The sequence below is a fragment of the Poecilia formosa genome, unplaced genomic scaffold, assembly GCF_000485575.1.
Source record: "Poecilia formosa unplaced genomic scaffold, Poecilia_formosa-5.1.2 Scaffold1166, whole genome shotgun sequence".
NCBI lineage: Eukaryota > Metazoa > Chordata > Actinopteri > Cyprinodontiformes > Poeciliidae > Poecilia > Poecilia formosa.
The window spans coordinates 1-10,661 of record NW_006801105.1 but is presented as its reverse complement, the minus strand read 5'-3'; the positions used below and the strand labels follow the sequence as shown (position 1 = coordinate 10,661).

Below are 10,661 nucleotides of genomic sequence, written 5' to 3'. Positions count from 1 at the left end.
GTGTGTGTGTGTGTGTGTGTGTGTGTGTGTGTGTTGGTGGGGTTTTTTGTGTGTGTGTGTTTGTTTTTTAACTGTGTTACAGATACAGGAACATATATGACTACAATTTTGTGCTGTATGATTCATTGCTGTGCCCTTTTATTCAAATGTGGGCTCTCTAATCCTTTGTAAAGGCCTCAGTTAAGAAAAGATAAATGTTTGTGTTTTTTTTTAAGTATAATGAAGTTTACACTTTATGCAACAAGTATCAGAAGAACTGAAACACGCTCCAGATAATACTTAAAGTTTTACTTTTTTGGGGGGAAAATATAAAATAAGCTGTTGAACCACATAAGCAACCTGCATCATTTGATTAACAAATATGTATCAGCCATTTTCAACCACCTACATCCTGTGTGTTTTTTTTCTAAATATATCTTTGTCTCCAGTGGATGGCAAGTCTAGTTTGTGGTTTTGCAGGAATTTCCCATATAATAGACTATATTTTTTTCATTGGTCTCTCTTATTGAAATGTCAAAATTTTAACTGACACTCGGCAATTTGCAAGTTCCTCCACAAAAATAAGGAAAAAGTGTCTTGGGTCAAAAGGTCAATCTCTCAATAAAATACCTTGTTTTAAGAAGATGGTGTTCTTTTTTTTTTTGCTTCTGTAAAAAAAAAAAAAAAAAAAAAAAAAAATCTTGTGTGCTTTTGTTGTTCCCATGATTATCCAATGCTGCACTTTGTTTATACTGAAATGTCTGCGGTCTTCTTTGTCCTTTACTCAGACATTCACACATCCAAATCAACGATGCACAAGAAAATGTTACCTGAATTCAGCGGGAACCTGAAATAAGCCAAGGCTGTAAAACAACATATAACAATTTTTCTCAATTAACGCCCTTAAAGTTTTTGTGATTAGGTTGTTAGGATTAACAAAATAATTTGTAACCAAGTTAGTTCTATTAATTTGCTGTTATGCCTTAATGATCAGTGGAACATTTAAAGGGAAAATGCTAAAATTGTACGCCTGACACCGCCATCAGTCAAACAAACCAACAATCAAGTCACATTGCATGCACATTATAACAAGCTTTGACCTGCAGCTACTCTAAATATTAACTCCATAATGTATGTGTTAACAATTTTAGAGCTAGTAAAACAAACAACTTGTTTGGATCTTTCTTCCTCCAAAGAATAAATTTACTCAAACCAAAGAGTAATTTTTTTTCCCCTCTAATATTTTCAGCATTTTCTAGAACTTTTTTATACTTCTTTACCATGAAACTTGGTTACTGACCAGTTAATAATAATTTTTAAAAAAACTTTACTTCATAGAGCAGATCTTTATTCCCAGTAGGACTGTGGAAACAATAACCGCTGCACTGCTTAGTCAGGAAATCCTTTTAATAGCTGATCATCTGCAGTATGGGCCAGCTTTGTTCTCAGGAATCTCACAGAAAACAAGCAACAACACAGCATCTCAAATTTAGCTGCCGGGTGAAAGATCTGCATCGTTGACACAGAAAAGGTAAGAATACTGTCTAATCTGGTTTATGACGCGACACTGACAGATCTCAGACGCATGTTCTTTTTCCTGATACAAAGTTTTAGTTGCAAATAACACAAACTGCTAGTGCTGTGAAAAATATTTCCCCTCCGAAGTAGGAACAAATTTAGTCATTTTTTTAAAAAAGTTGTTCAACTTGAACAAATTTCAGATCATTATGAAAATATTGTCATTAGGATTTCATTTATTGAGAGGGGGACAAAAAGCCTTTAAAAACAGTAAGATCTGTGTGAAAAAGTAACTGAACACTTTGCAATAACACATTTGTAGAAATGTTTTATTTCAACCCCATTTTGGAGGCTTTTTGAGCACAAACTACATCTCAGTCAGGATATAAGAGCTGATTTTGACTCAAAAATGCTGCTTTCTGTAATTATTTTAGTCATTTACAAGTGGCTGTCGATAAACTGATAACTAGAAATTGACATACCTGAACACATATATATACAAACACTAATAACTTCACAGTCTCAATTTAATAGTAAAACTATCTGATACGTTGTTTGCTAGATAAGCGTCCGTCAGAGCGACTTATGATCAGAGCAGTTTTATCATATTTCAGTTTTGTTGTTCAGAGAGTTCTGTTGAAAAGCTGCTATATTTGTTGACTCTGGATGTTTTTTGTCACAGAACAAAGGAGTTGCACATCAAGAGGTTCACTGCTCCCCGAACAGCAACAATGATAAAAAAAAAAAAGAAAAGAAAAGTTTTTGTGCAGAGATCCATGGCTGAGGATGTAGCAGTGGGAAGCTTCCTCGCAAAACTGCTTTGATCGTTCCTTCAAAATAAATCAAAAGATAAATTAAAAACCAAAAATAGGACAGAAGGGACTGAAGGAAATCAATGCAGCAGACAGGGGTGGGGAGGGGGGGGGCACAGGTTCAGATCCCAGCTCTCTCTTCTCTGTTGGAGTCATTTCTACCTCAGGGAGCAAAAAGGGGAATCAACTTTAGTTTGTGTGTGCCGAGGTGTTGATTTGTCAGCAATTTGTGGGATGCATGGAGCAGATTAGAGAGTTTGAAGAAAGGCTGAATATCTATCTGCCTGTCTATCCTCATGCCTTATTCCTTCCTTTCTTTAGCCATTTTAACTTTTGCTAGCCCAATTACTAATTTTATTTGGATGTTTATAGGAGACTTGAGCCCCATGGTAACTGGAGAAGCAGCAGAGGTCCACAGCTTAAGGGACACTAGAATATGTTGATGGGAAAAGCAATAAGTTATAAGGTCATAATGGTAAAAATGGTGGGAAGAAAACTTTTGACAATAGAAAAACATATGAGTCCTATTCACAGTTTGCCACAAGGAGACACAGTAAACACGTGGAATACTGTGCTGAACTTTTTTGACCAATTTCTCGACCAGCAGGGACAGGAAAGCTGCCGGTCAGATGGAAGTAAAGCTGTTAGAGACTTGATACCGAAGCAGAGATTCTGGAAGTCTAAGCATAGATGAAAGTGTTATGATTAAAAGCCTCGAAGGGGATTGTGCAAAGTATGGACTGGAACTTACTGTAGCTCTGTGTTTGTATTATTTGTCACTTTAACTGCTGGCCAGCATGGGACCCAGCAACCAACTTTCAGCAGAGCCTTCGGGTCGCTGCCTCAGAGCTGTCAGGTTTTTCACAGGAGACATGCGACGGTGTGGACAGTGGGTGAAAAGTAGGTGGTATTCAGTCTGATTTTTATTTATTTTTTTTTTATTGTTTTTTTTTTTATCTCTGCTTAATATTTGAATCAAACGAAGTTTTGACTTTCTTGTCTGACAGGGCAGGTTCTGATCATCCAGCTGCTGGACGGTGTCTTACGAGGCACGGCTCAGGTCATGTTTGTCAGTAACCCTGTCAGTGGACTTCTCATTTCGACTGGCCTGTTCCTGCAGAACCCCTGGTGGGCTCTAAACTCTCTGCTGGGAGCTTTTGTCTCCACTGTGTCGGCTCTCCTCCTCAGACTAAACAGGTCAGACGTCTCCATTTTGTCCTATTCAACAACAACAAGAAATAAAAAAAAATAAAGATTTATGACATTCTGCAGAAAGATTGTGTTTCTCCCCTAATTAGCTTCAGACTCAGTGAGATTTTATTTCTCATGTAACTGCTTTGTACTCATGTCAGCTTCATGTTTTTACACCTCACCTCAGGGAGGCGATTTTTGCTGGGCTTCATGGATACAACGGGACTTTGGTTGGTATGCTGATGGCTGCATTCTCCTCCAAGGGGAACTGGTACTGGTGGCTTCTGTTCCCAAATGTGTTCATGTCCATGTTGTGGTGAGTCAAAGAAAAAAAAATAAAAATAAAGATTTTCTGCAGATTGGAAATGGAAAGTGGGGTAAAGTAAAGAAGGAACAACATCGCACATTGTTTCTGTTGTTGAGATTTTTACATAAAGTTCCATCTTGAAACAAGAAATGTTGTAAAAATAAAATGTACATTTATTTTAGAAGCATAATCTCACACAAAAACAATTAAAACAATTGAAGAGGGGAAAAAAAAACCTTCAAGAAATATTAGATTTTAATAAAATCCAGTGTCATTCTTTGGCAAATTAATGTAACTTTCTTCTTAAAGTTGATCATATCTTCCAGTAACCTTTTCAGTTTTTCCTGACGCACAGCTTTGTAGCTCCGTTCCTTTCAGTCACATTTTAAAATAGGAAAGCAAAAATATATGACATTAAAATATGACATGCTGTCTGTTGATCTTCAAAAAAAATCAGGATATTTTTGAAGGAAATAGTTACTCACCTAAACATTTCCGTACATAAAGTCTTGGCGTCAGCTTGAGCTGTCAAGAATAAGACTGACAAAAAAAACAAAAAAAAAGCTCAATGTGAGAGAACAGCAGCAAAGTGAGAAATGCTTGCTGTAATCAGGTCTCCATAGCAACCATTAGATGCCATCTCAATGCCGACTGCTTGATTGGGCTTGCAAGACAAAAACGCCTTTTTAGTCATACCATCATATCCCAATCCATCTCAAATCTGAATATTTGGCTTTTGTAAAAAAAAATAAAAATAAATAAAATAATAATAATAATAATAATAATAATAATCTTCTGGATATTTGACACGAATTCTGACTTTTTGTGAGATCAGACTGAGGTTGAGGTTTTCAGCAATAAACATTCCAGTGGCGCAAAGGTTACACTGGAAATACTTGAAATACTTTTAAAAATAAAATCTTGTTGCCACAGAAAAGTTTTTTTAAAATTATTTTTTAGCTGTATCATGATCTAAAACGTGGCAAAATCGACACAGAAATAACAGAAATAATTCGCCACGCTTCTTCCATCGTCGTCTCACTATCCAGACCTACAAACTATGGCCGACCTGCGGGGAGCCCACAAGTGTGGCAGGAATAATTTCACTAATATAAATATTTAATCACAGTATAGCCCCAATAAATTTGTGCACACAATTTTACTTCTTCAAGTAAAATCGAAGCCTTTTAAAACACTACACATGGTCCCAGTACTGACAGTGCTTGTTAAACAACCATTCAGTATTTTAATTGCTTCCAATTTTTCTGTCTTTAACATCTTAACTTGTTTCTCTGTTAACAGCCCTGTAGTCTCCAGTGCTTTGTCCTCCATTATGAGCAAATGGGATCTCCCAGTTTTCACTTTGCCTTTCAATATCCTGACTTGCTTACACATCGCAGCAACAGGAACCGCTCACCCGTATTTTCCAGAGGCATGTATTAAGTCTCACTATACACATACAATTTGAATTTTCTCAGGTGGTTTGTATCATAAGAAAAAGTGAAACTACTTTCTGCGCCTTTAGGTGAAAATTCAGCCCAAAGCACATCTGTACCATAACGACTCTCTTGCAAACCTGAGTATACCACAGGTGGATGAATACCTGCACATAATCAAAATCACTTCAGAACATTTTGACACTCAGCTCATATGCAGTGCTTTTTTTTTGTTTTGTTTTTTGTTTTTTTGCAGCTATTCTTGTCGGTGCCAGTTGGCGTTGGCCAGGTGTTTGGCTGCGACAGTCCCTGGACGGCGTGTCTCGTCCTTCTGGCCCTGCTGCTATGCTCGCCAGCTATCTGTTTGCATGCCTTGTTGGGCTCCGCTGCTGGCCTGTGCACTGGTAAATAGACACCGAGTCATTTGCAGAAGGAATGGCGGAAAGTTTGATGTGTTAAAATGTGCCAAAACCTGTTTCAAACACAAATATGCAGACTGCATACTTATTTGGTAAAAAAAAAAAGAAAAGAAAAAAAAAGTAACCAAAGTTGTGCATACTTTACATGGACGACAAAATGCTTTGCAAAAGTTGTCATATCACTTCAACTTTTTCTTGTTGTATTAAAAGTGGAACATTTCCAGTTTATTTGTAGTTAAGTTGAATTTTAGAGATAGACCTAAACAAAGTAGTTGAGGATGAAAAGGCATGCGTGGTTCTCTAAATGTGTTACACATAAACCCTTGAAAAGCACTGAGTCCCAGTGAGTCAATACCCCATAGAACCACCTATTGTCGCAATTTTTACCAGCTTTGGTAAAAATTGCGACAAGTCTCTACCAGCTTTGTACATAAGGATTAACATTTATCCTCATACCTCTTTGCAAAATAGCTGAGGCCTAGCCTAAGAATGGCCCTAGGAAGACACATTTGTGAGTATTAATGTTCAAGTCTTGAACTGGATTTTGGTCAGGACTTTAACTGGAGAACTCTAGCACCTGAAAATTGTTGTTCAGCTAGAGGCTTAACCTCTGTCCCATTTTAAAGGAGTTGTTGCTTAGTAACAGATTTCTCTTCCATTGTTGCCTTGCATTTAGCTCCATCCATTTCACCCTGCGCTGAAGAAAAGCATCCTGACAGCATGATGCTATGACCACAATGTTTACCCCATGCATGGCCTTTTGCATGTAACCCAACAAAAGTTCCTTTGTCTGACCAGAGCAGCTTTAAAAGGGTCAACATGTATTGTTTTTGTTAAGCCGTCACGTAAAATCCCAACAAAATGCTGTGAAGCATTTGGCTGCACCTGATTTGACCACTTGTTCAAGGTTCTTTGAAATTTGGTGCAGGACTTGCATTAGCTGCACCTCTCGAGGACGTCTACTCAGGACTTTGGGGATATAACAGTGCGCTGTCCTGCATTGCCATCGGAGGGGTCTTTTATGGTTTAACATGGCAGACACACATATTATCTCTAATATGTGGTAAGACTGAAAACTAAGTTAATTATTCTTCGTCAGAAGTAGAAAACTGCATAATGAAAGGTGTGTTGATGTCTTTTTTAGCACTTTTCTGTGCCTACGTGACTTCAGCGACGTCAAAACTAATGTCCGTGGTAAGTTCGAAAGTTTCTTACTTTTGGAGGCTAATCATAGACCTCGTCTGCAGGTGTCTCTAAGACAATGTGTCATGTTCTCCCACTTCTACCGTCCCCTATCAGCTCGCGTTACCGGCCTGCACGTGGCCTTTTTGCCTGTCGACTCTCATCTTCCTCCTACTTTCCTCGGAGAACCCGGCCATCTGCAGGCCGCCACTGTCCGCCGTCTCCTGCCCTGAGGAAAACCAGCACTACCTGAGGCAATTAAGGATGTCAGAAAAGGCTCTGAGCAGCTGCAAGGGAGAACGGACTCTGGAGAGGATGGAGGGATGAATTCTCAGCTGGAAATGTGAAAAGCAGTTGCGATGGGTCTGTAAGAGAGATGTCGTTTTGCATCAGTTTGAATGTGGCTGCTGTGATGTTCATGTTTTCTGCTTATATAACCGGATCAGTTACATAAAAATGAGTGTTTTCTGATTGAAAAATGTTTTGCTCACAACGCAGTACATCTCGCGCCCTGCAGGAGGCGACCCAGAACCACAAAAACAAGAAAGCCACACTGGATGGAAAATCAGGAAGATGGAAATATGTACCTGCACTTTTAGTTGCGAGTTGTTGTCAGGAAGAACATAAAGTAGTTTCTACCATGTGTGAAATCATTTAGGGCTCCCACACGGACACGGGATGTGAGCCTTCTTCTGCTCATCATAGCCCAGTTTTGGTGGGAGTTTGTGGAAGATTTAATATTCAGCAGAGTCTTTCATCAATGCAGACAGTAAGCTGCGGGATATTTTCCAAATTGTTCCCCCTGCAAAACCCTCCCTCTCTGCCAGCCATAATCCATCACTGCATTCCAATCTGTCCTCTTATTTTTTAATCATTTCTCCTCTGTTCAACCACTTTTTATGAACCTGTTGTGTTGCTTTGTCTTTTTGTCTTTCCCTTCATCCGTTATCCGTCTTCTTTTCGTCTCTCGGATGATAACAGCCAGTCTCGCCCCTTTCAAGCAGAGCGAAAAGATTTCAGTGGTTTTGAAAAGAAGATGACAGGCTGCACACCAGGAGCTCTGTCTGGGTCGATGTTTGCCTGTGCATCTTAATATGTCTGTGCCGCCATTTGGCTGTCTGTCTGTGCATCTGGTGCGCTGAAGTCTGGCCAGAGTGAAAAAAAAAAAATCTGAGCCAGTCACACTTACAGAAATGTGTGGGAGAAGCAGACTTGGGGGAGGAAGAGGGGAGAGAAGGTGTGAGACATGACGGGGGGGAAGAGGGGGGGTGGAGTTGAGATTGTTTTCTTCTTCTTCTTCTTCTTGTCTCGTACAGTATATGTTGTTTCTCTTTGTGTTGTTTTAAACTATGTTGATTCATTTGCTGCCCTTTGAAGGGCAGGGTGAGGGTTGGGAGCAGAATGATGTGGGATGAGGTTGGTGTCACATACTCTGTGCCCGTGCTGTGTGCTCACAGCAGGGTGAATCACTTCTTTTTTTTTTTTTCTCCCCCCCTCCGAATCCCTTGCAGGAAGCACTCGCTAGTCCCATAAGACATAGCAACAATGGATGACAGAAGCTGCAGGGATGAGGAATGAACTTTCCTCATCTATAAAGTCTCTCACATATTAGCAGCTACAAAATCTGATGGTTCCTCATAGAGTTTGTGAATATAAAACAAAATGCATTTTAACGTTGGAGAGCAAAACAGTTTTTACTTTCTGTCAGGGTCACATGTAACATTGAATCCGTCTTTTTTCTTATTGGTTGATCTCTAGCTGTCCAGTCGGTATCAGGGGTAAAGACAGAGAAATACTTTTTTTTTTTGCTGTTTCAGAAACACACGTAGGTTTTTGTTTTGTTTTTTGTTTTGTTTTTGTTTTTTTTTCAATTTCAACAACATGTACCAGAATGATGAACATGAAACGGGTGTTCACATTTCTGCTAGACAATGATTCCAGAGTCAGAGCCAAGGAAGCTCTCGTCTGGCCTCGGAGAAATAAAATAAAGCAGCTTGATTGGACCAGCCAGACACCTGACTTGAATCCTGTTGAAAATCTCTGGAAAGAACTAAACATCAGAGTTCATAGAAGAGACAGAAGCTTCCAGGTTTAAAGATAATGTGGAAGAATGGGACAAAATGACACCTGAGCAATGCATGCGAGTAATTTCTCCAAACAGGAGAGATCCTCAAGAGGTCATTACCAAAGTAATTAATAAATATCAGAAAGCATCTTCAATACTTCTTCCATATGTCATTTCACATTATCACACATAACTTAATTCCTGAACTTTTTTGTTTTGGTTTCTTTCTATGTATGGATTATTCGGCTTGTTACCCACACCTGGTAGACATTTTCTGCCAAGAGCAACTTTAGAAATATATTTACCTTGAAAAATTGTGATGTGTTTAATACTTAATTTATCTGCTGTATATTTGTCACAGTTCAGGTTAAAAATAAATACTAATTCAGTCTGGAAACGTGATCAAAGCAATCTGATAGGTGTTCTTGAGTTTAGTTGACAATAAAATAAATACTACTTGATGCAATTTGTCTGATAAGTATTTTTTATGTAAACGTATTTTTTATGTGTCACAAAATTGTCAAAGTGATTTACTGAATCATGTTTTAATTTATGCAGATCAGATGCCATCAGAAACATTACAGCTACTGTATGTTCTCTGCTACAAGAAAGTGGAAGCTCCAACAAAACAAAGGGATCGGAGCCTGTCGGTGCTGCGAAAACCAAATGTGTGAGAACAGCAAACATGATGAGAACAGGATGCATGTCAGCCTTCTCGCCAACCAGCAATTACAGTGTCACTCCTGCTTGATGCTTTAAATGGTGTTCATTCCTGTGAGACTGACAGGACACTTTGTGTTTCTGCGAGAGAGCGAGCGAGAGAGAGAGCGAGATTGTGTGAATGTGTTAAAAGGAAGGAGAAAAATAAGAGAGAGAAAAAAAAAAAACAGGCCAAATGCAGCCAAACTGTTCTTGTGGGCTGGGAGAATGAATGTCGCCTGTTGTGATTCACTCCATCCTGCTCGATCTGTGAATAGTATCCAAGAGCTGGTATCTGGCGCATGACGCTTCGGGGTGATCATGTTCAAACCAAATTTGTCTGCTGCTTCCTGTAAGACGACAGGAGAATCCCCAGGAAACTCCATCTTCCATTGGAGGAAGCTTCTACGGAGGAGGAAGTATTGCCATAAATGTACGCTCCCTGGGACTGTGCCGCTCCGATCCATGACTATGGTAGAGTGTGTGTCGTAATCCTGTAGTGTGTGTAGCGTTGCCTCAAATAGAAACGGCAGACTTCAATGGAAGGAAAATGGCAATAAGGTAGATGCTGCATTTTAGCAATGTGTGACCTTCATCTGCTGGCAATTTCATATTCATAGTAAAATGTTCTATACTCTATGAATTAGTTGAATTGCAACTTTTACTTAAGCTAAAGCTATCACTATGATCACACTTTTGTATATTTTCCCCATGTGTCAATGAATGGAAGAGCAAGAGCAAAATTCCTATTTATCAGACAGATTCCAAATTATGGAGGTAAATAAGACCTCTTTATTTTCTACCACAATGAATTATGGAGCCCCTCAGGGTTCTGTGTTAGGTCCGACTCTCTCCAGTCGAACTAAATTGAATGGGCATGAAAAAAGACTAACACTGAAGTACAGAGGTGTCTGAAACAAGAAACCTTGCTAGAGATACAAACACTTCCGTGGGTTAGAGCTTTTTGTGTTAAATGGTTCAAAAATAAAAATAAAAACAAGGTGGTGAGACCCCAATAACATGTTTTGTGATATGACAAGTCAACACACAAAA

General features: G+C 39.0%; 1 protein-coding gene across 3 annotated transcripts; it reads left to right on the top strand.

The window, feature by feature from the left end:
* Nucleotides 1-1,376: 1,376 nt before the first annotated feature.
* LOC103132626 (urea transporter 1-like) lies at nt 1,377-9,277 on the top strand. Of its 3 annotated transcripts, none has more exons than XM_016667484.1 (10): nt 1,377-1,510; nt 2,180-3,209; nt 3,317-3,506; nt 3,688-3,816; nt 5,110-5,239; nt 5,333-5,398; nt 5,500-5,647; nt 6,591-6,725; nt 6,807-6,856; nt 6,962-9,277. In XM_016667484.1, the coding sequence occupies exons 2-10, from the start codon at nt 3,107-3,109 to the stop codon at nt 7,169-7,171; spliced, it is 1,161 nt and encodes a 386-aa protein (XP_016522970.1). In that variant the 5' UTR covers nt 1,377-1,510; nt 2,180-3,106; the 3' UTR covers nt 7,172-9,277. The 3 variants fall into 3 exon arrangements, with proteins under 3 accessions (XP_016522970.1, XP_016522971.1, XP_007544490.1); XM_007544428.2 differs by having other exon boundaries at nt 1,379-1,510; nt 3,106-3,209; XM_016667485.1 differs by lacking the exon at nt 6,591-6,725 and having other exon boundaries at nt 1,378-1,510; nt 3,106-3,209.
* Nucleotides 9,278-10,661: the final 1,384 nt, after the last annotated feature.